The sequence below is a fragment of the Dryobates pubescens genome, chromosome 1, assembly GCF_014839835.1.
Source record: "Dryobates pubescens isolate bDryPub1 chromosome 1, bDryPub1.pri, whole genome shotgun sequence".
In the NCBI taxonomy this organism is placed as follows: domain Eukaryota; kingdom Metazoa; phylum Chordata; class Aves; order Piciformes; family Picidae; genus Dryobates; species Dryobates pubescens.
In genome coordinates, this window is record NC_071612.1 from 32,932,816 (window position 1) to 32,959,636 (window position 26,821).

Below are 26,821 nucleotides of genomic sequence, written 5' to 3' on the forward strand. Positions count from 1 at the left end.
CAGACATTGATCAGATTCCCCTCTCCCCTTTTCCTCTCCAGACTGAGCAGCCCCAGGGCTCTCAGCCTTTCCTCAACAAGGCAGTGCTGCAGTCCCTTCATCATCCTTGTAGCCCTCTGTTAAACTCTCTCCAGTAGAGAGAGCTTGAACTGGGGAGCCCAGAACTGGATGCAATATTTCAGGGGAGGATGCGTCATTCTTTAGTGATTCCTGTTCTCAATGTCACTTTGCAATTCCATGCAGGAGACTGCCAGCCCTGTCCACGAGTCAGTAAGCAGCGATGCGTCTGTGGCAGACAGACCACAGAAAGACTTTGTGCCAGTCCTCAGTGGCAGTGTGATCAGGTATGTTGAAGCTGTCCTTTATAGCTTATTGCTCATCTATGCAAAATTTGATTATTCAGTGTATTAAAGATTGCAGTAACTCCTTTAGTACCAAACCAGTTCTGATTTGGGGGTTTTGAAAGTGCAGTCACAAATGTAAGCAGCAGTGTTTGAGAATGGATCTGCTTGGTGGCCCAGTTCATTTCTGACAGTAGTGAAAATGTTACTGTTCTGGAATTATGCCAGGCTTAAGCTAGCTGTGAATTTGACCTTGTACATTCCATTTTCTTGGGCTTGAGGTTGAAATTTCAGCTTCTGTCTTTCAAAACAAGCATGAAACCCCAGCCTAGTAGATAAGAGTTTCATGCTTATCTACTTTGAAGTATATTTGCAGCTTATTGTTAGGACCAAGGGTGTGGATTGACAGCCTGTAAAAGCATAAACACAATTTTGAAATTAAGTGGTGAGGGAGAGCTTGCACCAGGAGCTTCTTGGGTAAATAAGATGCCAATAAGAAAGGCACTCAGCCTCTGTAAAGTAACAATTAAATGTGATTATTTCAGTTAACACTATAGAGAGAGGGAGTGAAATAACAATAATAATACAGCACTTCAGATGCTGGGAACCCTGAGCTGTGCAGCATTGAATGAGCCTCTGAGCCATGTGCAGCATGCAGTGCAGACCCCATCTGGAGAAGGGGTTATCTTATTTTGGTCTTGAGTTGTGCAAGGATTTTGTTACAAGAAAGCAACCCTCTTCATTGGTTCTACTGTCAAACAGAAGGGATGTTTGGATGAGACCTTTTGGCCACTTGGCAAGGACATGCAGATGGCTTTATCTCTGGTACCAAGTGGGAGCTGCCTCCAACCATCTCTGCTGTCTACAGCTACGTGAAGGGAGGTTGTAGCCAGGTGGGGGTTGGTCTCTTCTCCCAGGCAACCAGCACCAGAACAAGAGGACACAGTCTCAAGCTGTGCCAGGGGAGGTTTAGGCTGGATGTTAGGAAGAAATTCTTCCCAGAAAGAGATTGGCCATTGGAATGTGCTGCCCAGGGAGGTGGTGGAGTCACCATCCCTGGAGGTGTTTAGGAAGAGACTTGATGGGGCGCTTGATGCCATGGTTTAGTTGATTAGATGGTGTTGGATGACAGGTGGGACTTGATGATCTCTGAGGTCTTTTCCAACCTGGTTAATTCTGTATTCTATTCTATCCTGTAACCAAGGAGTACATGCAGCACAGCACAGGGCTTAAGGCCAAGCTGTACAGGCAGCACAGCAGAGGTTTGGGACTACTCAGGTTAACTGTTCTGCGAACCACTAACTTCTCAGTGTGCTGTGCACTTCCAGCCAGGGTCATTGCAGGGTGATCAGTTTTGTTTGGTCAATTCAGCAAATATAAGTTTAGAAAGAGTAAAAATTCAGAAGCAGTTATATTTGCTCCAGATTTGTCTCACCCCTAGTTTTCCCTCTTGAGTTGCTTTGGTTTTGGGATGCAGTTCCATTCCCTTGCATTGACTTGGTTTCTCTTGAGTTTTCCAGGTGTGTGGGAAACCTTTGCCTTGTGGCAATCACACGTGTGAACAAGTTTGTCATTCTGGTCCCTGTGGAGACTGTCCTCGTTCTGGGAAAAGGTCCTGTCCATGTGGAAAATCAAGTAAGCTGCCTTTTAAAGAAATACTTCATTAATGTAAAATAGAAAAGAAAAAGATAAATTAAATCAAAGTCATCCAGTCTTTGACAGTCATGAGTTCAGCTTAATTCTGCAGGACAGGGGCCATGACAAGTTCTTAAGAGTGAACTGTGCCTGTTTCCTTTAATTGTTTTGCTGAATTGTTTCAAAGCCTTGTTTGTCAGCAGGGGTTTGCTTGGCAATGTGAATAACTGAGTAATTGTAGAGAAGCTTTGGGGGGGAAAATCGAGAGAGTCTTGTCTTCTGAGCTCATGCTTGCTAAGTATTTTGGCCTCTTTTCTAAGTCTTTGCCTGTGCTTCTCTCTCTCTGTCTAGAGTTTACATTGCCTTGTACAGAAGATGTGCCCACCTGTGGTGACAGTTGTGACAAAGTTCTGGAATGTGGCATCCACAGATGTTCCCAGCGCTGCCATCGAGGTCCCTGTGAAATATGCAGGCAGGTTAGTCTCATTGGAGCAGCTTCATGTCTTGTTACAGGATGCACTGCTCAGGCCTGGCATGGCACCCTGATGTGGCTACCCAGATGGTTTTGGCCTCAGAGGATGACAGGTTGCCTGTGATCTAGATGTGGGACCTAAGATGTGCCTCTTCGTGTTCTAGAAAGCCATGCAAGGGGTGTATTGGCCATTGCTTGGAGTGTGGCAGATTCAGAGCTGCTGCTGAGCTGTGGGAAGGATGCAAAGATCCTCTGCTCCAACCCCAGCACAGGAGAGAGGTGCTGTATGAGCTGCCCACAAACACCCAGTGGTGCTTTGATAGCCAGTGGTGTCCCAGGAACCCCTCAGTCCTGCCTGCAGCTTCCTTCGACGGCTGGATCAGCATTTACTTCATCATGGGAGGCCGTATGGATGGCCTGAGGCAGAAGCAAGCTGACCAACCAGCTTCCATCATCTTCTGGGAACCTTGATCCATTTGGTACAGGCCAGTTAGGTTTCTTAAACACTGTGTACCTGAAATAGTGCAAGCCTTCCAAGGACAATTCAGTCACCTGTCACAGAATCCATGCAGCATGTTTTTCCCCCTACTCTTCTCCTGCCCCAGCATGATTCAAAATTAAGGGCAATGAAGCTGGTGAAGGGTGTGGAGAAACAGGTCTGGTGAGGTGTCGCTGTGGGGATAGGGACAGGGGCATGGTCAAAAGCAACGAAGATGAAAAACAAGCAGAGTATAGAGAAAGACAAAAGACTCTGTTTATTCTAGCAAGCAACACGTATTTGTATCTGTCTTGTTAGTGTGGCTGCGTGTGACTGGCTAACAGACTCTTCTCAAGATTCTTAGGGGTTAGTGATAGCATTGCTATAGTTACTTGTTAAGCTAGGCCAGGTAGCCTCCTATCTTATCTTGCGGTTTCTCATCCTCCAACATCCAGTCCAGGGAGTTTCCAGCTTCTCATGGGAACACAGTGATGTTTTCAATAATGTTTTCAATACTGAACTCCTCACCAGAGCTCTTCAGAAGGTCCACAGATTCATCACAGTCCCCCACAGTAAGGAGCTGCTGAGGGAACTGAAGTTGTTTAGTCTGGAGAAAAGTAGGCTGAGGGGAGACCTTCTTGCTTTTTACAACCTTCTGAAAGGAGGATAGATGATGGTGGAGGTTGGTCCTTTCTCCCTAGCAACAAATGATAGGAGGAGAGGCTTCAAGTTGCACCAAGGGAGGCTTAGGTTGGTTATTAGCAGAAACTTTACTGAAATGGTTCTGAAAGACTGACACCGCCTCCCCTGGGAAGTGGTCGAATCCTCATCCCTGGAGGTGTTGATCAGATCAAGGCAAAGATGTGGGGCTGGGGTGTTAGAGGTAGATAAGGGTTGAGGATCTTTTCCAACCCAAACAATTTTGTGGTTCTGTCATGAATCCAAGTTGAGGCATGAATGAAGGTTTGTTTTGGCTTGATTGTTGAGTTTGGGGTTTGGGATTTAATTTTTTTTAAAAATAATTAATTATGCCTTAAAAGACACTTCAATTTTTCCTAAGCTCTTCTAGCCTCCTTGCTGCTTTCTCCTGTTATACTCTTTGTATATTAGACAATTTAGGTGCTGTAACAAGGATATTTCCTTGTTAGTAAGAAAACAGTGTTTTGCTCTGCTCTGTAAATATCTCTGGAGCTACTGTGACCTGGCCCATAAAGCTGTTGTTCTGTCTGTTCTCAATTATCTCTTCCTGAACTAACTTTGGCTACAAATTCTATGGTGAAAACAGTTAGCACATGATAGCAGGGATGAAGGTCAGGCTTATCTATTTAAGTTGTCTCTATCCATGGTGGGTGAATCTAGGATACTGTGCAGGAGAGAGAGAGTAGAATAGAATTAACCACGTTGGAAAGACCTTTGAGATCGAGTCCAACCTATCACCCAACACCATCTAATCAACTAAATCATGGTACCAAGTGCCTCATCTAGTCTCTCCCTGAACACCTCCAGTGATGGTGACTCCACCACCTCCCTGGGCAGCACATTCCAATGGCCAATCTCTCTTTCTGTGAAGAACTTCTTCCTAACATCCAGCCTAAACCTCCCCTGGTGCAGCTTGAGACTGTGTCCTCTTGTTCTGTCAGAGGTTGCCTGGGAGAAGAGACCAGCCCCCACATGGTTACAATCTCCCTTCAGGTAGTTGTAGACAGCAATAAGGTCTCCCCTGAGCTTCCTCTACTCCAGGCTAAGCAACCCCAGCTCCCTCAGCCTCTCTTCACAGGGCTGTACTCCAAAGCCCTCCCCAGCTTTGTTGCCCTTCTCTGGACAGGCTCGAGCAAGTCAACATCTTTCCTAAACTGAGGGGCCCAGAACTGGACACAGGACTCAAGGTGTGGCCCAAACAGTGCTGAGTACAGGGCAGAATGACTTCCCTGCTCCTGCTGGCCACACTGTTCCTTCTTGTATAAGTGTTTTCAGCCTTTGTGCTTGACATCTTGCATGCTGTGCTTGAGTGACCCCCTTGAAGTGGCTTCTGTCTCGGTGGGACCAAGGCTACAGTGAGGTACCACCTAGAGCAGCGCCTGAAACCAGCACCAGAACAAGAGCACACAGTCTCAAGCTGTGCCAGGAGAGGTTTAGGCTGGATGTTAGGAAGAAGTTGTTCCCAGAAAGAGAGATTGGCCATTGGAATGTGCTGCCCAGGGAGGTAGTGGAGTCACTATCACTGAAGGTGTTTATGAAGAGCCTGGATGAGGCACTTGGTACCATGGTTTAGTTGATTAGATGGTGTTGGATGATAGATTGGACTTGATGATCTCAAAGGTCTTTTCCAACCTGGTTAATTCTATTCTATTCTACAAGACTGGCACAAGGTCCCCAGATCTGCCCAGAGCACGCAATATACTTCCTGTTGTGATAGAGCATCACTGTCCCATGAAGTTTTATTTACTAGCAGTAAAAGAACATTTTATTTTCTGCTCTTTTGGGGTGTGTTTTCTTTTGGTATGAAAAACAGGCTCCTTTTTCCCCCCCCCCGTCTGCTGCCCAGGAAGTGGAGAAGCAGTGCCGCTGTGGGAAGCACACTAAACGCATGCCGTGCCACAAGCCATACCTGTGTGAAACAAAGTGCACTAAAACTCGTGATTGCCAAAAGCACCAGTGCAGGAGAAAGGTGAGTGTCCAGAGATGATCTTGCTCCAGTCTGTTGTTTAGAGAATGTTTTTGGCAATTTAGCTGCAGTACATCACATCAGTCTGTCATTCCATGCCTGTTAGAGTAAAGAAAGAGGAGTTTTCTTCAGTATTACTCAGATTAGTTTGAGGTATACTAGAATTCCCTGTCACTATGCTTCAAATCTGGCCTTAAAATCCAGGAGGGAATTTTGACCCTAGAAAGCTTTCAGATACTTTAGTAACTGATGTTCTATGCATTCTGAAATAGTTAGATCCATTCCCCTTCACCTCCTTCACTTAGTCAAGCCTGTGCTTGAGCCATTGTCACCAGATCAATTTCAGGAGCACCAGGCTTGATAGAGTTAGAGAATGGCTGCACTTGATGGTCTTAAAGGTCTTTTCCAACAAAATCTAATCTATGATTCCATGATTTATTTCCTTAATTTGTAGGAAGAGCTCTGAGTCTCTCGTGATTTAGTAAGGGGCATACTCTTACTTTTCACAAGTCATCATTCCACCCCACCTTCCAACATACAGCACTGCAATGAGCAGTGTTTTGACAACTGGAAATTTGAGCATTGTTTCACTTCTGATTAGAAACCTAAGGAATGACTGATAGCTCAGGCCTATCTTTTTAGTTGGATTACTTCAAGAAGGCCTGGAAGTTCATAGAATGGTTTGGGTTGGAAGAGACCTTAAAGATCATCTAGTTTCATGGGCAAGGACACCTTCCACTAGACCACGTTGCTCAAGGCCTCATCCAACCTGGCTCTGAACACCTCCAGGGAGGGGGCATCAATAACCTCTATGGACAATCTGTTCCAGTGTCTCACCACTCTAACTGTAAAGAATTTCTTCCTAATATGTATAATTGCCTGGTATGTGTGAATGAAGACATGACAAAAGTTTGGCTCCTTACCACAAAGAGGCATTAAAAAACCACAGTTTTATTCTTCAGTATTTTTGAGTATTGTTACAGTGAATTTACTTCATGTGAAAAAGCAGCAAAATAAGTAAATGCAATCTTGGAATCATTAAGCAAAAATAAACAAACAAATAAATCCAGCTTTCTCTTCCTAATTGCCATCCTTCTTGATAGAGGTTAGAAGGAAGGTTCCTTTCAGTTTAATAGATACAAATGGGGATCTCTCCTGACCTGGCATATGGTGATGGTGTTTTGTATTCTGATTCTTCCACATTACTACTTCCTATTAGGGCAGTAAAGAAATGATCTTGAAAGTTTCCTGCAAAGGTGATACATAAAATGAAAGTAAAGAAGGTGGTTAGCAACATCTTTTTGCCAGGATGATATTGTACAAACGTGGAAGAAACTGCAGAGTGATGGTGGCAGAATGTTGAATATCCTCTGCGTAAGCTTCTGAAAGGATTTTGAACTAATACATTGTAAGAAATTGAAAACTAAAAAAGTTCTTACACTTTTTGGAAGCTCTCTGCCTATTTGGTGTGTTGAAATGATGCTTTCCAATATGCATTTCCCTCTTGTATTATAATCTGAATTTTTAACAGACAGCTTTACAGGTTGTCTCCTTTCTATGCCTGGAAGAAATTTTCATATAATCATAGATTTGTCAGGGTTGGAAGGGACTTCAATGATCATCCAGTTCCAACCCCCCTGCCATGGGCAGGGACACCTCATACTACAGCAGGTTGCTCAGAGCCACATCCAGCCTGGTCTTCAAAACCTCCAGGGAGGAGGCTTCCACCACCTCCCTGGGCAACCTGTGCCAGTGTCTCACCACCCTCATGGGGAAGAACTTCTTCCTAACATCCAAACTGAGTCTACCCATTTCTAGGTTTTTTTCCATTCCCCCCAGTCCTATCACTCCCTGACACCTTAAGAATTCCCTCCCCAGCTTTCTTGTAGCCCCCTTCAGATACTGGAAGGCCACAATTAGGTCTCCTGGGAGCCTTCTCTTCTCTAGGCTGAACAGCCCCAACTCTCTCAGTCTATCCTCATAGGAGAGGACCTCCAACCCCTTTAATCATCCTCGTGGCCCTTCTCTGGACACCTTCCAGATCCTTCCTGTCCTAGGGGCTCCAGAACTGGAAACAGTACTCTAGGTGGGGTCTCAGCAGAGCAGAGTAGAGAGGGAGAATCACTTCCCTCGACCTGCTGGCTATGCTGTACATGAATAGTACATTTAGTACATTTGACTAAATTGTATGGGTGTTTTCTTTTAAAGAAATACTGTAAAACCGAGATTGTAAAAAAGAACACATTTACACCACAAATGCCTGAATTTCCAGTTGTATGAAGTGTATTTGTTTTTTAACAGTGCTGTTCTGGAAACTGCCCACCTTGTGATCAGGTCTGTGGGCGGACTCTGGGCTGCAGAAATCACAAATGTCCTTCAGGCTGCCATAGAGGTAAGAATGATTGAATGATCCCTGTGCTGATGGAATGTTGTTTAGTTATGCCAGTCTTTGTGCTTACATGACTCTGTATGGTGCTTTAATGAATTCTCTCCCTTGTTGCATGTGATTTTTCTGTGGAGGCAATGTGTTTGAAAGGCTATTAGTGCTGGTTAGAGTGCAAGGACTTCATGACAACCTGAACTTTTACCTGGTAATTGTGCTTAGCATTATTCCTCTGAAAATGCTCTGTCCCATTTCCAGCTGCTCAATTCAACATCCATAGCTTGACTTACTCTCCTCCCCATCTACTCTGCCCTGGTGAAGCCGCTTCTGAAATGGTGTCCAGGTTCTGTGCCCCTCGGGGAGCTGCTTGAAAGAGTCCATGGCAAAGCCACAAAAATGATTAAGGGAGTAGAACATCTCCCTTATGAGGAGAGACTGAGGGTGCTGGGGCTCTTTAGCTTGGTGAAGAGGAGACTGAGAGGTGACCTCATTAATGTTGATAAAGTTGTGCAGGGTGAGTGCCAAGAGGATGGAGCCAGGCTCTGCTGGGTGATGCCCAATGACAGCACAAGAGGCAATGGTGGAAGCTGAGACGTAGGAAGTTCCATGGAAACATGAGGAAGAATTTTTTCCCTGTGAGGGTGACAGAGCCCTGGAACAGGCTGCCTAGGGGGGTTGTGGAGTCTCCCTCTCTGGAGCTATTCAAAACCTGCCTGGATGCATTCCAGTGTGATCTACTCTAGGTGATCCTGCTCTGGCAGGGGGTGTAGACTGGATGACCTTTTGAGGTCCCTTCCAACCCCTAATACTCTGTGACTCTAAATAATTGTGTTCACATGAATATGCATAACAAAGCCCAGCTACATGTAGAAAACACTGCTGGCTGAGTCTGGATGGGTTTTAAAAACCCTGGAAGGCAACATGTGAGAGGAGTGGGCTTCAGATTATTTTAAAACCAAACTCAAATGTATCTTGGTGTCTTCCTAGTAAAAGAGAACATAACTTGGTAGTAACTATATGAAGGATAACAAAAAAGTTTACTGCTGCATTCAGTGACCTTGGTTGAAAAGGTGCCAAAAACGGCCACAGTATCCTGACAGCTTTTCCCCCAGCCAATTGCTTTGACATTTGCTTGGTAGGGGATCAAACTGGAAGGACTGAAAAAGTCGTCGTCCTCTCAGCAGTTTTTCCCACAGAAGCTGCTGCCCTGCTGAAACAGCAGCTGAGCAGCCTCTCTAATTTCCTTTAGTATTCTGAACCATAAATGGCACCAGCTTGGGAAGTAATTCACAGCTTGTGCAGGCAGTTGTGTTTTTGAGGCAGTGAGGCTTAAAGAAGACAGAACAGGTAACTCTGGCAGTTGTCCCACTTGACCTGTTACTGAATTTGTCACCACAAACAAGTGGTTAGTTTTTTTTCCTCTGTTAACTGTGCCCAGCCCTTTTTCCCTTTCTTTCCTTCTCCTTCCCCTCTACCACTCCAAATTTCTTTTTTCATTTCTGTATGATTTTGGTTCATAACCAAAACATAGAATGAAATTCAGGTTGGCCAAGTAAGCTAATCATAGAATCAACAAGGTTGGAAAAGACCTCAGAGATCATCAAGTCCAACCTATCACCAAACACCTCATGACTAACTAAACCATGGCTTCAAGTGCCACATCCAATCTCATTTTGAACACCTCCAGGGACAGTGACTACACCACATCCCTGGGCAGAACATTCCAATGGCCAATTACTCTTTCTCTGAAGAACTTTCTCTTCACCACCAGCCCAAACCTCCCCAGAACAGCTTGAGACCATGTCCTCTTGTTCTGGTGCTGGTTGCCTGGGAGAAGAGACCAACCCCCATCTGGCTACAACCTCCCTTTAGGTATTTGTAGACAGCAATAAGGTCTCCTCTAAGCCTCCTCTTCTCCAGAATGTACTTTTACACTGAATAGCTGTTTCTTGTTTGATACTACTTAGAGGCTGGCTAAAAATGACAATAATTTCTAATAACTAACAGCAGGATCAAAACCAAGCAGTGCAATTAAGAAAACAACAGTGAACTTTGTAAATATTAAATGTGCACACTGTCAAGTGTATGAAATTTATCAAAACGATACAATCACCAATATTTAAGTGCAAAGGTTTAGGCTGGATGTTAGGAAGAAGTTCTTCCCAGAAAGAGAGATTGGCCATTGGAATGTGCTGCCCAGGGAGATGTTGGAGTCACTATCACTGAAGGTGTTTATGAAGAGCCTGGATGAGGCACTTGGTGCCATGGTTTAGTTGATTAGATGGTGTTGGGTGATAGGTTGGACTTGATGATCTCAAAGGTCTTTTCCAACCTGGTTTATTCTATTCTATATAATGATGCTAATAGCTATCAGAATGGCTTAGGTTGGAAGGGACCTTAGACATCATCTACTCCAGGGACACCTCTCAACTAGAGTCAGCTGCTCAAGGTCTCATCCAGCCTGGCCTTGGAGTAGCTCCAGGGGGGAGGCATCCACAGCCCCCCTACTTAATCTTTATTTTAGGAAACTCTGCTTGATGCCTACAGAAGCATTATGTGAGTTACAAGCTAATAGCAGCATCAATATACTGACATAATTTGGAGTATTGAGGATATAGTTACAGTGTAAAAAATACATAAACCGGAAGAATTGTCTTTATCTGATCCATGGAGAGCTAAAGCATGCAGTGACTAACTGACTGTCAGTGAAACCCAGACGTAGCTGGCAGCCCTGGTGCAAGATGATCCATTTGGAAAAGAAACTAACTTCTTTCAAGCCCTATCAGGAGAGGCTGAGGGAGCTGGGGTTGTTTAGCCTGGAGAAGAGGAGGCTCAAGGGGGGCCTTATTGCTATCTACAACTACCTGAAAGGAGGTTGTGGCCAGGTGGGAGTTGGTATCTTCTCCCAGGCAACCTGTGACGAAACAAGAGGACATAGTCTCAAGCTGTGCCAGGGGAAGTGTAGGATGGAGGTGAGGAGAAAGTTCTTCCCAGAAAGAGTAATTGGCCATGGGAATGTGCTGCCCAGGGAGGTGGTGGAGTCACCATCCCTGGAGGTGTTCAAGAAAGGATTGGACATGGCACTTGGAGCCATGGTTTAGTTGTCGGGGGGTGTTAGGTATTGTTAATAGGTTGGGCTTGATGATCTCTGAGGGCTTTTCCAACCTGGCTGATTCTGTGTGCTTTAACCAACTACAGTCTAATACGATTTGTAATGTCAGAATGTTTGAAATATTCTTTATAAAGGTAATGGTTTTGATTTTAAAATATTTATATTCATGCATTTCTCCTTACACAGTAAGATTTTAGTAGCAGCTGAAAGTTAATGGTTAATTAACTCCACCCAGGGAGGTGGTGGAGTCGCCATCCCTGGAGATGTTCAAGGGGAGATTGGACATGGCACTTGGTGCCATGGTCTAGTTGTGAGGTCTGTTGGGACAGGTTGGACTTGATGATCCTTGGGGTCTCTTCCAACCTTAGTTATACTGTGATACTGTAATTATTTCATTTTTAGTGTATAATAGCAGGTCAGGTTAACTTTGCAGTGGGCTGCAAAGTGAGCATTGATTTGAAAGGAAGCAGTATGCCTCCTAGAGAATCATAGACTCATAGAATTGTGAGGGTTGGGAGGGACCTCAAGGATCATCTAGTTCTAGCCTCCCTGCCATGGGCAGGGACCCCTCACACTACAGCAGGTTGCTCAGAGCCACATCCAGCCTGGCCTTCAAAACCTCCAGGGAGGAGGCTGCCACCACCTCCCTGGGCAACCTGTGCCAGTGTCTCCCCACCCTCATGGGGAAGAACCTCTTCCTGACATCCAAGCTGAATCTACCCATTTCTAGTTTTGTTCCATTCCCCCCTAGTCCTGTCACTCCCTGACACCCTCAAAAGTCTCTCCCCAGCCTTCTTGTAGCCCCCTTCAGATACTAGAAGGCCACAATTAGGTCTCCTTGGAGCCTTCTCTTTTCCAGACTGAACAGCCCCAACTCCCTCAGTCTGTCCTCATAGGAGAGCAGCTCCAGCCCTCTAATCATCCTCGTGGCCCTTCTCTGGACATGTTCCAGCACCTCCAGATCCTTCCTGTAATAGAGGCTCCAGAACTGCATCGCTGTACTGGGATAGGGTGACAGCAAAAGCAACAAAAATATCTGCAAGTTGAGTACAGAGAAAGACCAAAGGCTCCATTTATTCCAGCAAGCAACTCATATTTGTGTGTCTGTTGATAGTGTGGCTGCATGTGATTGGTTAACAATCTTGTCTCAAGGTTCTCACTGGTCACTGATAGCATTGCTATGGTTACTCAGTCTGCTAGCCCAGGTGGCTCCTATCTCATCTTGCAGTTTCTCATCCTCCAACATCCAGTCCAGGGAGTTTCCAGCTTCTCATGGGAACACAGTGATGTTTTCAATACTGAACTCCTCACCTGAGCTTTACAGGAGGTCCACAGATTCATCACAGTCCCCACAGAACTAGACACTGTACTCCAGGTGGAGTCTCAGCAGAGTGGAGTTGAGGGGGAGAATCCCCTCCCTTAACCTGCTGGCTATACTTCTCTTGATGCAGCCCAGGATGTGATTGGCTTTCTGGGCTGCAAGTGCACACTGCTGGCTCATGGTGGCTCATCCACCAGCACCCCTGTAATTATGTTAGAGGTTGCTGATAATAACCACTTGGCCTTTAGCAAAGGCCCTTGGAAAAAAAAGATGACTTAATCTCTTTTGTTTGTGGTTTGATGTTTAGAGATCATTTCTTCTTCAGCAAGCATGATTAAATACTTAAATTTAGAATGTGTTGTCATGGAATAGAAGATTTTTTTCTTTCCTACTGCAGTACCTTACAACACTTGCTTTGAGAGCAGTGTGCTCTCACCTTAATTTCAAGCTTATATGCATTTTGTGCCCTTCCTTCTGTCTTTTTGAGACTCTGGGCAGATGTTTCATTAATGGAAAGTTTAAGTAAATTGTACAGGTATCAGGCAGCCTGGGCAGCACAGCTTTACATCTTCAGTTTCTTTTGTAAAAGCAGCTCTTTGGGTGCTGACAATATATTAGAATTTAATTTGCTTTGCAGTATAAGGACTGCATGCTTCCAGCCTTTTCAGCCACTGAGAGATCTGCTTCTGGAAGTGTTGCTTCTCAGATCTTCTTAAGGCAGAATTGCTTGAAAAGTGTTGCTGCTGATAACACTTTCAAAGCTTTACTCGTTAAAGTTCCAGAATGCAACTTGATTAGTAAGCCAGAATCCCACATCTAGACTTGCTTACACAGCCACAAATCCAGGCTGGGTGCAGAGTGGGTTGAGAGTAGCTCTGAAGACAGAGACTTGGGGATGTTGATTGACGAGAAGCTCAGCATGAGCCAGCAGTGCCCTCATGCAACCCAGAAGGCAGCTGTGTGCTGAGCTGCAGCAAGAGGAATGTGGGCAGCAGGGCAAGAGAGGGGATTCTGCCCCTTGACTCTGCTCTGCTGAGACTCCACTTCCAATTCTGCATCCAGTTCTGGTGTCCCCTGCATAAGAAGAACTCCACAGGACCTTGTAGCTGCTATCCAATACAGGAAGAGTGTCCAGCAACAGGACAAGGGAGAAAGTGCTGGAGCATGTCCAGAGAAGAGCCATGAGGATGAGCAGAGGGCTGGAGCTCCTCTTCTATGAGGACAGACTAAGAGAGTTGAGGCTCTGCAGTCTGGAGAAGAGAAGGCTTCCAGGAGACCTAATTGTGGCCTTTCAGCATCTGAAGGGGGCTACAAGAAAGCTGGGGAGTGACTTCTGAGGGTGTCAGAGATTGACAGGACTGGGGGGAGTGGAGCAAAACTAGAAATGGGTAGATTGAGATTGGATGTTAGGAAGAAGTTCTTCCCCATGAGGGTGGTGAGACACTGGCACAGGTTGCCCAGGGAGGTGGTGGAAGCGTCCTCCCTGGAGGTTTTTGCAGCCAGGCTGGATGTGGCTGTGAGCAACCTGCTGTAGTGTGAGGTGTCCCTGCCCATGGCAGGGAGGTTGGAACTAGATGATCCTTGAGGTCCCTTCCAACCCTAATAATTCTTCTGAATCAGAAGGAGGTTTTAGAGGGATGGGCATCAGTTTGTTGAACCAAGTAACAAGTGGTAGGACAAACTGAAATATCCTCAAGTTGTCTCACAGGTTTGGGTTGGACATGAGGAACAATTTCTTTGTGGAAAGGGTTGCCAAGGCCTGGGCCAGGGCAGTGGTGGAGTCCCCATCTCTGGAGGGGTTTCAAAGCTGTGGAGATGTGGTTGGAGGAAGCTTTGAGCAACTTGGTCTAGTGGGAGGTGTCCTTGCACGTGGCAGGGGATTTGAACTAGATGATCTTCGAGGTTTCTTCCAACCAAATCATTCTATGAATCTATAAAATCTGATCACAGGATGCCAGGGATTGGAAGGGACCTTTGAAGATCGAGTCCAACCCCGCCACCAGAGCAGGACCGTGGAATCCAGCACCGGTTGCTCAGAAACACATCCAGATGGGTCTTGAAAGCCTCCAGAGAAGGAGACTCCATAACCTCTGTGGGCAGCCTGTGCCAGTGCTCTGATAAACTTTGTTATATTTTTCTGTGGCTCTTTTTTGAATATAGATGAAAGATGACCTGGAAGACCGAAACATACACAGTAAATAGAATAGAATTAACCAGGTTGGAAAAGACCTCCGAGACCCAACACCATCTAATCAACTAAACCATGGCACTGAGTGCCTCATCCAGTCTCCTCCTAAACACCTCCAGTGATGGTGTCTCCACCACCTCCCTGGGCAGCACATTCCAATGACCAATCTCTCTTTCTGGGAAGAACTTCTTCCTAACATCCAGCCTAAACCTCTGCTGTCGCAGCTTGAGACTGTTAAGTGTTGTGTGACCCAAATAACTGGGCTATAATAATGCTGACTTTTTTAAGATGTGAGAGGGGGGTTGTTTCTAACTTGACAGCAGTTAATTGCAGGATAAACAAGATGATTATTGTCACTCTTTTTTTTTTTTTTTTAAGAGCAGTGAAATTCTTTTCCAAGAGGGATTTGAAGCTAAGCAGAAACAAATCATGAGCAACCAGCTCATGGACATGGACCCGGACAATTATACCATGTGCATATTCAGAGTTACATTAGTTAACCATTATTTTTATAATCAGATGATGATGTTGCTAATATATTTGTTTTTAGGCAGCTGCAATCCGTGTCCAGAGACTGTGGATGTGAAGTGCAACTGTGGCAAAACTGTCATTAAGGTGCCCTGTGGCAGGGAGCGCACCATCAAACCTCCCAAATGCAAGCAGCTCTGCAGGTCAGTACAGAACACCTGTGGCCTTCCAGTTCTTCAGTGGAGTTAAAGGTGTCCTTAAAGAGAATAATAAAATACAGCTTTGAAAGGCAAAGAATTACTCCTTTAATATGAATATAGATATTACTTCTGTGCCTTCTTTGTTCCTGGCTATGCAGATGGATATTAGCAGTAATTCTTCCTATCAAACAAATACTTCTTTGATTCTGTGGTTTCATGAGCAGCTTGCCGCTGTCGAGGGGGAGGCTCTGTCCTACTGAGCACTTCCAATCCTGTAGTCCTGTGGCAGTTTAGGCTGGTTGCCTCCTGTTACTGCCACGTAAGTTACACCTCCAGTGTCCTGAGGGTCTAACCCAATAAGGTGAACAGAGGAAACAGCGAATTTCACACCCATAAATCCTGTGCCCTATAAATCTATCTGCAAAGTCATTCTCTTCTTCTTTCTTCCACTCAGTCCTACAAGTTATCTCTGGGACATTCTGCCATACCTCAGTGAGGCATTTGACTAACAAAAGGAACAAGGAGAGTATTTTCTGCTGGGGTGTAGCAAGATTGCCCAGCACAGACCAGGGTTAGGATTGCAATAGCTGTTTGAATGCACAAACCCAGCTCTGGTTTTAATTGAATTTAGAGCTCCTGTATAATTTTACTGCACTCCTCACCACTGCTGAAGGTGAGAAGTAAACTCATTTAAACAAACAAGTTTCTCTCAATTCCTTGTATTTTAAACATAATTTTCCAGTGACTAACTTCATATTTCTTGCTGCCATCTGGATTTGCTCTTGGTTTTGACTTCAGTCGACCACCAACCTGCCACCACTCTACCCAGGAGAAACACTACTGCCACTTTGGTCGCTGTCCTCCCTGTCGGCAGTCCTGCCAGAAAACCTTGGCCTGTGGTCATTTGTGCCCTGTTCCCTGTCATGATGAAGCACTTGTGAAGCAGCCTGGCCTAGTAAGTAAATAGTAAAATGTGCTGCTGTGTTCTGAATTACTGAATGGCTTAGGTTGGAAGAGACCTTGGAGATCATTGACCAGCCTCCCCACTATGGGCAGGGACACCTCATACTACATCAGATTGCTCAGAGCCACATCCAGCCTGGCCTTGAAAACCTCCAGGGATGAGGCTTCTACCCCCTCCCTGGGCAACCTGTTTCAGTGTCTCACCACCCTCATGGGGAAGAACTTCCTAACATCCAATCTGAGTCTACCCATTTCTAGTTTTTTTTCCATTCCCCTTGGGCCTATCACTCCCTGACACCCTAAGAATTCCCTCCCCAGCTTTCTTGTAGCCCCGTTCAGATACTGGAAGGCCACAATTAGGTCTCTTTAGATGAAATATTTGTGGTCAAGCAGAAAGACCTATTTGTGCTTTGTATTCAACTGGTGTTTTCTTTTGCTCTCAGCACCAATCTGCAGGCCCTTGGGAGCAGCCATCTGAACCAGCTTTCATTCAAACTGCATTGCCCTGCCCTCCCTGCGAGGTTCCTATCCCAGTGTAAGTAGTAAAAGACAAACCAACCAACCAAAGCTTGCTATTGAAAGGAGATTTCTTCTTTTTATACTGTTGTAAAAATGGACATGTCAGTAACCATATTTTCCTCTGCAGATGCAAAGAGACAAGGCTGAACACCATTCTCATAGAGCTGGGAGCGCTGGTGGTTGTTTCATACACAGTTTTGTAGGGTGTGCTCGCTGTAGGAAAGGGCTGAGAGTGAAGGTTGCTGGTTTCTGATGCCTGTTGCCTGCAGTGCTGACTTAAGTAGCACTGCCAAGAAAACCATTGTGATTTGATAGCCTTCAGTGACACACAGATTTAGAATAGAATAGAATTAGCCAAGTTGGAAAAGATCTTTGAGATCGAGTCCAACCTATCACCCAGCACCATCTAATCAACTAAACCATGGCACCAAACACCCCATCCAGTCTCTTCCTAAACACCTCCAGTGATGGTGACTCCACCACCTCCCTGGGCAGCACATTCCAATGGACAATCTCTCTCTCTATGAAGAAGTTCTTCCTAACATCCAGCCTAAACTTCCCCTGGTGCAGCTTGAGACTGTGTCCTCTTGTTCTGGTGCTGGTTGACTGGGAGAAGAGACCAACCTCCACCTGGCTACAGCCTCCCTTCAGGTAGTTATAGAGAGCAAGAAGGTCTCCTTTGAGCCTCATCCTCTCCAGGCTAAGCAACCCCAGTTCCCTCAGCCTCTCCTCACAGGGCTGTGCTCCAGACCCCTCCCCAGCTTTGTTGCCCTTCTCTGGACAGGCTCGAGCAAGTCAACATCTTTCCTAAACTGAGGGGCCCAGAACTGGACACAGGACTCAAGGTGTGGCCTAAACAGTGCTGAGTACAGGGCAGAATGACCACCCTGCTCCTGCTGGCCACACTGTTCCTGATGCAGGCCAGGATGCCATTGGCCTTCTTGGCCACGTGGGCACACTGCTGGTTCATGTTCAGCCTACTGTCAACCAGTACCCCCAGGTCCCTTTCTGCCTGGCTGCTCTCCAGCCACTGTATCACTGCATGGGGTTGCTGTGGCCAATGTGTAGAACCCGGCCCTTACAAGTTGGGCAAAAGATGGATTTACATTTGAGCAGATCAGTGTTTGAATGAGTCACCATTTATTACCTCCCCAGTTCTATCAGTATGCAGTTTTTCTTTGCTAGGAATTGTGGCCTGTTCTAAAAGGGATGGAATTGTAAACATAAGAGTAGGTTAGATCATTCCCTGAAATAACTGAAAGAATAGGATGTGGTGTGGTAGAACCAAAGCGGAAGATACTTGGAAGCAATTCAGGTGATTTTCTTAAATAAAAATGGTTAATTTGGTATCCCACTCTAATTTGTCTGCACATGGAACATGGTTTTGGGGATTGCCATCATAAAATACCACAGTCCAAACAACTTGAAAAAGAGAAGGCATTGATCTGCATAGGTAGGAAGTTTTCTCTTCAAAATAGATTGCATTGTTCTTGTGTGTAAAGCAATGCTTTAAGTCCATTGTGAAACAAAGGCATCTCTTCTAAATCTCTGCTTCTTCTCTTTTGCAGGGAGTGTCTTGGGCAGCATGAGGTGAGTCATGGGAAGTGCTTTTGAGATGGAATGTGAAAGGTATCTCACTTTGTCAGTCTGCACAAACAGCATCTGAAATATTAGGTGGGTTTTGAACATTTTAAAGTGAAGGAAGCCCTTATCACCAAGGGCTTACAGAAGGTATTTTAGTTCCTTTTGGAAGAATATAGAACTACTTGACTTTTAAAGATTCTTGGACAGGAATTTTAACTCTTGATTTACACAGCTGTGTATTCTTGTAGTTGTTCAAATATTAGTGGTTTAAATATTTTAGGAGATGGTCTTTTTGTCATTATGTACTTCTGGGCTCTTTTTCCCCCCTCACTTTACAGGTGTTATTCCCTCATTCTCATGCACTTTCCTCAGTTCTCCTAGAAACTCTTGTGCTTATTTTAAAAGGATAAGGAGCATGGGTGTCATACAGGGACATTCTCTTGTGCCTGGGATCTCTTCATGCATGGATGAAATCAAATCTCTGCCCTGGTGAGGCTGCATCTAGAATACTGTGTCCAGTTCTGGGCCCCTCAGGTCAAGAAGGACCTCAGGGAACTGCTTGAGAGAGTCCAGCACAGAGCCACAAAGCTGCTGAAGGCAGTGGAACATCTCCCTTGTGAGGACAGGCTGAGGGAGCTGGGGCTCTTTAGCTTGCAGAAGAGGAGCCTGAGGGGTAACCTCATTCATGTTTATAAACATGTGCAGGGTAGTGTCAGGAGGAGCAGGCTGCCCAGGAAGGTTGTGGAGTCTCCTTCTCTGAACGCATTCAAAACCCACCTGGATGCATTCCTGTGCAGACTACCCTAAGTGATCCTGCTTTGGCAGGGGGGTTGGACTGCATGATCTCTTGAGGTCCCTTCCAACCTCTAATGTATTGTGACACTGAGGACAGGGCCAGGCTCTGCTCAGGGATGTCCAGTGACAGGACACGGGGCAATGGGGGCAAGCTGGAGCAGAGGAGGTTCCATGTGAATGTAAGGAAAAGCTTTTTCCTTGTGAGGGTGGCAGAGCCCTGGAGCAGGCTGCCCAGAGAGGTTGTGGAGTCTCCTTCTCTGGAGACATTCAAAACTCACCTGGATGTGTTCTTTGTGACCTGCCCTGGGTGATCCTGCTTTGGCAGACAGGTTGAACTAGATGATCTTTTGAGGCCCCTTCCCCGCTCTAACACTGTGATTCTGTGGCAGTGTGGTGGCATCTTCTTCAGTGTTACCTATTAGCTCATCTTTTTGGTGTGCAACCCTTTCCAGGTTTGGATGAAGTCTTTGTCTATTTTGTCTTGCATGAGAAGAAAATGTAATTGATGCTTGAAGCTGAATAACTCACAGTTACTCACACAAAATGTAAGGTTAACTCATCTTTCTTGATCTGAAAAGGTTATTGCTAAACTCATCTTTAAAAAAACCCTTGCTGTTATAGCTTTGTCTGCAGGTAAGCCTGGCATGAGCTCGCTACCCAAGTGCAGCTAACAATACTATAACCAACCTAGTTTCATTTTAAACTAGTAAAAAGTTCTAGAAACCAGTGAACACCTAAAAATATTCCAAGACAACCCCCATTCCCTCCTCTCCCTCCTCCCCCCCCCCCAGCTTGAGCATCTCTAATTATCTTTCTGTATGTTTTATAATGGTGGCTTGATTATGTGATGGCAACATCTGCAGATGTTAACTAAGTTTCTAGATCCCCAATCTGCCTGTGCAGCATGTTTATTAACCCAAGCACACTGTGAATGCAGCTTCCACAGAGCTGCTTTGCAGCCTCTTGCTTGCTAAAGAAAAATGTGCTGCAAAAAATGAATGAAAAGTCCCAACTGTGACTGTTTGTTTGTTGTTGAAGCAGCTCAGCTTGGGGTTTTGTTTTCCACACTAAAACTTGCAGCCAGTGTTTTATTGACTTCTGGGATAGGGCATCCAATCTTGCCCTAACTTTTGTTCATTTGGACACAAAATATAACTTGTTTTAGCAGGCAATGTTTACTGGTTTTGGTACTGTGTAGAAGGACATGATTGTGATGTTTGTAGAATCATGGAATGGTTCAGGTTGGAAGGGAGCTTAAACATCTGCTTTCCCTCCCCCCCACTGAGAAAGAAACCGCGGCTAAAACTCAGTCGGAGAAATGAGAGTATATTTTACAAGGAAACAGATTCTATGTAACACAACAAATACAGGTATCTTACAATATATACACGAATATACAGCAAATTAACTCAACCAGAAACCAGACCCCCCACAGAGGGGGCTTCCCCCTGTGCCCCCTTCACCCCCCTACCTCCCTTCTCCCCCAGAAGAGGTAGAAAAGAGATAAGGACGGTTAACAGGGCAAGAAAGAACGAGAGGCCTGGCACAGGAGTTAGTATCTTATCTTAGTTGGCCAGAAGCAGATCCAGCCGAAAGGAACAGCGAAGGAAGAGAAACTGAGAGAAAGTCCCAGCTCCCCTGGGTCTAACAATCTCACCTCCCACAATCCTACCAATGAAACTCGTTTAGAATACCAAAATATTTTATAAACATTTAGCCAGTGTGCCCCTTCCTTAAAGGCACAGCGTCAAACGGCCACAAGTTGCAACCCCTCTGCCCTGGGCAGGGACACCTCCCACTAGACCAGGTTGCCTTCCTGTAACAGTGGACAGTGTGGCTTTTACTAATAGAGAAAATGTTTCAAATGACTGCATCAAGATCAACAGGGCAAGAGAGGGGGTTCTGCCCCCTTTGCTCTGCTGAGACCCCACCTTGAATTCTGCCTCAAGTTCTGGTGTCCCCATCATAAAAAGGGTACTGAGCTGTTGGAATGAGTCCGAAGGAGGGCCAGAAGATGATCCAAGGGCTGGAGCACCTCTGCTATGAGGATAGGCTGAGGGAGCTGGGGGTGTCCAGCCTGGAGAACGTCCCCCCCTGCTCTAGGGGGAGCTTGGAGCTGCCTTCCAATACCTTCCTCATCAGTCATCCTAGTGATAGGATGTGTGGCAGGAACAGGATAGATTCAGGTTGGACATCAGGAGGAAGTTCTTTACAGTGACAGTGGTGAAATACTGAACAGGCTGCTCAGGGATGTGGTTGATGCCCCATCCCTGGAGGCATTCAAGATCAAGCTTGAGCTGGCCCTGGGCAGCCTGATCTAGTTGGAGGTGTCTCTACTGACTGCAGGGGAGGTTGGACAAGATGACCTTTGAGGGTTCCTTCCAACCCAATGCAATCTGTGAATGAAACCTTCCTTCTCTCAGCCAGCAGAGTGCAGTGCTTCCTTCCTGCTGGATTAAACACTTTCTAGAATGGAATGAAGGGTCCTAATCTTTGAGATTATGAGAGCAGCCAAGGATAAGAATGATTTGTTAGTGTGTGTGTGTGTATGTGTGAGGGGTGTTTACAGTGTTTATTTGCAGTGTACATTTTTATGTCTGGAGAAGAGAAGGCTCAGAGGAGACCTTATTGTGGCCTTCCAGTATCTGAAGGGGGCTACAGGAAAGCTGGGGAGGGACTTTTTAGGGTGTCAGGGAGGGGAATGAAAAAAAAATTAGAAATGGGTAGATTCAGACTGGATGTTAGGAAGAAGTTCTTTCCCATGAGGGTGGAGAGACACTGGCACAGGTTGTCCAGGGAGGTGGTGGAAGCCTCATCCCTGGAAATTTTTGCAGTCAGGCTGGATGTGGCTGTTAGCAATCTGATGTACTGTGAGGTGTCCCTGCCCATGGCAGGGGGTTGGAACTGGATGATCCTTGAGGTCCTTTTCAGCCCTACAACTCTTATGATTCTGTACTGTTCTGAGGACTCTAAAAGGAAAGAAACCCAAACCATGTAATGTCTGTTTAATGTTTTTTGCAGTCACATTGACTCTTAACATGTAATTTTACCTCAAACTAAATTACTGTTGTTAACAAGAGAAAGTGCTTGTGTGTGTTTATGAACACTTCCCTCCTATAGCAGTTCCTAGCTCCTGAGGGGATTTTTCACTAGGAAATTCCAGTGAATTTTTCACAAGTGATTAAAGCAGCAATTTTCTCAAGCAAAGTTTTTCTGTGAAGAGGAGCTCAGGGCTGTACTGTGGTACGCTTATGTTGGACTGTTGTTAGACCTCCTATAATCAGAATCAGCCAGCTTGGAAAAGACCTCCAAGATCATCAAGTCCAACCTATTACCCAATACCTAACACCTCCTGACAACTAAACCATGGCTCCAAGTGCCACATCCAAGCCTTTTTTTGCATACCTCCAGGGATGGTGACTCCTCCACCTCCCTGGGCAGCACATTCCAATGGCCAATTATTCTTTCTGTGAAGATCATCAACAGCTGCTGCTGCCATCCCCAAATGAAAATGTGATGGCTTCCTTTTTCTTTGCACTGCTGTGAGCATTGGCATTTCACAGCTGTATCATGAACGTGCCCCTTTTAACTCTCATGATTTCATTTCAGGTTTATATTCAAAATTTGATTTTTAATGGCACAACATTAATTAAAGCCCCACACAAGGTAAATGAGGGCAAAAAAGGAACCCTTGACTCAATATGGTATCAATTTCTCTGCTGTATTGAATTCTCTTGTAGTTGCTTAATGACATTAAATGTTCTAGGGGAAGGGAAACATTCTGCTTTTGGTTTTGTGTGATGAGTATTTTGAGGATCCTGTAGTATCAGTCTTGGGGTTTCCAGGCAGATAGAAACCCCTCTCTCTCCTCTTTTGTGTGCGTGTTGTGTTTGGGTTTTGTTTGCTTTTGTTGTTTGGGTTTGGGGTTGTTTTGTTAGGAATTTAAGGCTGTGCTTTATTACTCTGTTTGGTTTGGTTTGTTTTGCTTTTAGTTGGGGTATATTTGTAGGAAGAAGATCATTACTTTGCTTCTGGGTAAAGTTTGATGCCCACCTTGATGAGATTCATTTCTGTGGCTAAATAGTTTATAAATATTTCCAAATCTTCCTTGTCCTATTGTACTGGATTATCATTTTGATTTTCCAGTTGATGTATCTGTTGTCTGCTTCTGTGCATTTGGGAGATGTGCTGGAAAGCTTCTTGCACTTTTTTTCCCCCCCTTGCTTTCCTTTCCTTACCCTGTGATCAGAAAATGATGCTTCCTTATTTCCTTTCTTTTTCCAGTCAGCTCTCATAAAATACTTCTGGTTCTCATCTGTGTTCTTTATTTTTCAGCTCATCAGCCTCCTGGTGGAGTTTGTGGCTTCTTTTATATTCATCTTTGTAGCAAGAGTAGTGACCTGCATTTAGCCATTTTAGAAATGCATTTCAGCTAGAGGAAGTAAAATTTTTATCTACTCTGTCCTTTGTATTTGTTGCTCATGTCCACACCAGGTCAAGAAATGGAAACAAAATTTGGAGACAAAAAATTTGGAGGCTGAAGTCAATTGAAATGCTTTTGGCTTTGGCTAAAATGTCAGTTGATTCCAGAAGATTCTCTTTTATTGCACTCAAAACTTAGGAAAATGAGTGAGACAAGCTGAGGCTATGCTGGATGCAGCCAGAGGGCTGGGATGTTCTCTGCAGTTGGCTGTCTGAAAAGCTGCTACTGCTGTCTGTTTGCTTGTGTGCTTTCCTTCCCCTGGCTTCATTCAACATTACATCTCCTCTAGTGTACTTGAGGGATGATACCAGAAGGGATGTTCCACTTCTGCCTATGTGCTTCTGCTGTTTCTCTTTAACTGGAGCCAATGTGTCCTTATTTGCTGGAAGACTAACTCCCAGTAGAAGAAGTCTCCTCATCATGTTGAATTGTGTAGCTGTAGACCTAATCTGCTTTTACTGCCCTGATCTGCTGTAACTGGCTGAGCTGCAGCAGGACCAATAGTCATAAAAAAATTGATTGGAAGTGGGGGAGCTAGGAAAGGCAGAGAAGTGGGCAGTGGCAGGCCTTAGTGATTAGTACATCTTTTCATTCATTCTTTTACCTTCCAGCATCCTGTGACTACTTATGTTGCTACTGAATGGAGATTGGGACTCTGGGGCAGGAAGAAGAGAATAAGAAGGGACAGAGTATTAGGGGCAATGAAAGTGTTGGCAGTTGGGGTGTGTGTGTTCACTGGATGGAGAACTATTCTCTGCTTCAGACCCTCTCTTTATTAGGCCTGTTGCTCATTTGGTCAATAGAAACAAAAGCCACCAGAGAGCAAGTTGCAGGATGTTTGCAGGGGCCACAATGAAACAGGGCATTCAGACTACTTCCTATGGTTGTGTTAGTGCTTTAGCCAGCATAGAATCAGAGTTTTAGTTGGGAGAGATCTTTAAGACCATTGAGTCTAGCCATTACCTAACTACCAAGGCTGGTGCTAAACCATGTCCCTTAGCACCACATCTGGTTCATCTTCTGAAGCACAATGACCTTCACCTCTGACTTGGGGATGGAAATGTAGCTGGATATTATAGCCTCAAGGTTTTCATTAGTGTCGTCATTCAGTCTGCCATGCAGATTCCTCCTGTTCACAGAGACTCTGTGGGTCATGATGAGGAGTTCAGAAGCCTTGTGAATCAACTGTATTTTGCAGTGAATTGGTGTGGAATACAGCCTTCTTTCTGAGAAGCCTGGAAAACATCTCTGCAGGCAAATAGATTCAAGTGGGTTTGTATATTTGTGCTTCAGGAATGAGGAAAATCAACATGAACAGTACTGAAGGGAGGATTGTCCTCTCATGTTCAGTTCCAGTGCTCACCTGGGTATATGGCCCATCAACTTATAAACCTAGCAAAAGACAAGGAGCTTTCTTATATTCATTAATTTTTATTAGCTGAATTGTCTTGCTCTTGTTCAAAGTAAGTGGTAGAGGCATGCAGTTAAAATAGTAGAAGTTGAAGAGAGGAAAGGAAGAGAGTAAATTGGTAGAATGGCCTCTCAGCAGATCCAGAGAGGGGATTTTGCCACTTTACTCTGCTCTGGTGAAACCTCACCTTGGGTACTGTGTACAGGCCTGGAGCCCTCAATATAGGAAGGACATGGACCCGATGGAGAGGGTCCAGAGGAGGGACTTGAAAATGATCAGGGGATTGGAGCACCTCTGCTATGAGGACAGGCTGAGGGAGCTGGGGGTGTTCAGCCTAGAGAAGAGAAGGCTCCAAGGAGACCTAATAACAGCCTGCCAGTATCTGAAGGGGACTACAGGAAGGATGGAGAGAGACTGTTTACAGGAGCCTGTGGTGACAGGACAAGGGGCAATGGCTTCAAACTGGAGAAGGGCAGATTAAGATTGGATATCAAGAAGAACTCACTAGGAGGGTGGTGGAACACTGGAACAGGCTGCCCAGGGAGGTGGTTGAGTTCCCATCCCTGGAGATATTCAAGGCGAGGCTTGACAAGGCCCTGAGCAGTTTGATCTGGTTGGGGAGGTCCCTGCTGACTGCAGGGAGGTTGGTCTGGATGACCTTTGGAGGTCCTTTCTGGCCTGGAGCATTCTATGATTCTGTGAAAAGGAAGGGTGAAGATTTTCAGTCAATTTAAGCCTTAACCCAAGATCACACCCCCTTTGTCTAGTTCAAGTGAGGTATGTCACATTAGCTTGTTGTGTAATAACATCACAGCTAGTTCCTGCTTTTTCTCTGCAAAATGATCATGATGTTAAGGGGGGGAAAAAAATCACAATTTTTTGACAGCATCACAGAAACTTTTTTTTTAATGTGAATATTATATAATGGTTAGGAAATGGGAACAGCAAGTTTCCTCTCTAATATTTGTGATACTGAAAGACTTGTACTATTCAACTTTAGGAAAGTTAGGACAAATACATCATAAGACATTAAAATCCTAGCCCTGTCCTAAAGCCATTTCTTCTGGCAGGTTATTTTTTTCTTTGTAGAATTGTAAAATGGTTTGGATTTATGATGACCACAACACAATTAATACAGTGGAAGCAAACTAACTGTCTTCAGCAGTAACTCTGAAGCAGTTTGGGAACCTTTTATGGAAGGCATGAGTGTAATTCAGAAAGAGGGAGTAAATAGAATCATAGAATCAACCAGGCTGGAAAAGACCTTCAAGATCATCAAGTCCAACCCATCACCCAACACCATCTAATCAACTAAACCATGCAACCAAGCACCCCATCAAATCTCCTCCAGTGATGGTGACTCCACCACCTCCCTGGGCAGCACATTCCAATGGCCAATCTCTCTTTCTGGGAAGAAATTCTTCCCAACATCCAGCCTGTGTCCTCCTGTTCTGGTGCTGGTTGCCTGGGAGAAGAGACCAACCCCCACCTGGCTGCAACCTCCCTTCAGGGAGTTGGAGACAGCAATTAGGTCTCCCCTGAGCCTCCTCTTCTCCAGGCTAAGCAACCCCAGCTCCCTCAGCCTCTCCTCACAGGGCTGTGCTCCAGACCCCTCTCCAGCTTTGTTGCCCTTCTTTGGACACCTTCCAGCAAGTCAACATCTTTCCTAAACTGAGGGGCCCAGAACTAGACACAGATCAGCAAGTCCAAGCTATTGCCTGATACCTAAAACCTCCTGACAGCTAAACCATGGCTCTAAGTGCCACATCCAAGCCTTTTTTGAACACCTCCAGGGATGGTGAC

The 26,821-nt window shown here is 45.2% G+C and overlaps 1 protein-coding gene across 1 annotated transcript in view; it reads left to right on the forward strand.

Annotated features, from left to right (window-relative positions):
* Positions 1 to 26,821, forward strand: part of NFXL1 (nuclear transcription factor, X-box binding like 1) — a 69,543-nt gene that overhangs the window by 7,332 nt on the left and 35,390 nt on the right. The window contains exons 7-15 of the mRNA XM_054163605.1: positions 244 to 344; positions 1,862 to 1,976; positions 2,328 to 2,452; positions 5,472 to 5,594; positions 7,893 to 7,983; positions 15,146 to 15,266; positions 16,062 to 16,218; positions 16,670 to 16,761; positions 18,314 to 18,335. Coding sequence (XP_054019580.1) covers positions 244 to 344; positions 1,862 to 1,976; positions 2,328 to 2,452; positions 5,472 to 5,594; positions 7,893 to 7,983; positions 15,146 to 15,266; positions 16,062 to 16,218; positions 16,670 to 16,761; positions 18,314 to 18,335 — 947 coding nt within the window. The remainder of the gene's footprint in view (positions 1 to 243; positions 345 to 1,861; positions 1,977 to 2,327; positions 2,453 to 5,471; positions 5,595 to 7,892; positions 7,984 to 15,145; positions 15,267 to 16,061; positions 16,219 to 16,669; positions 16,762 to 18,313; positions 18,336 to 26,821) is intronic.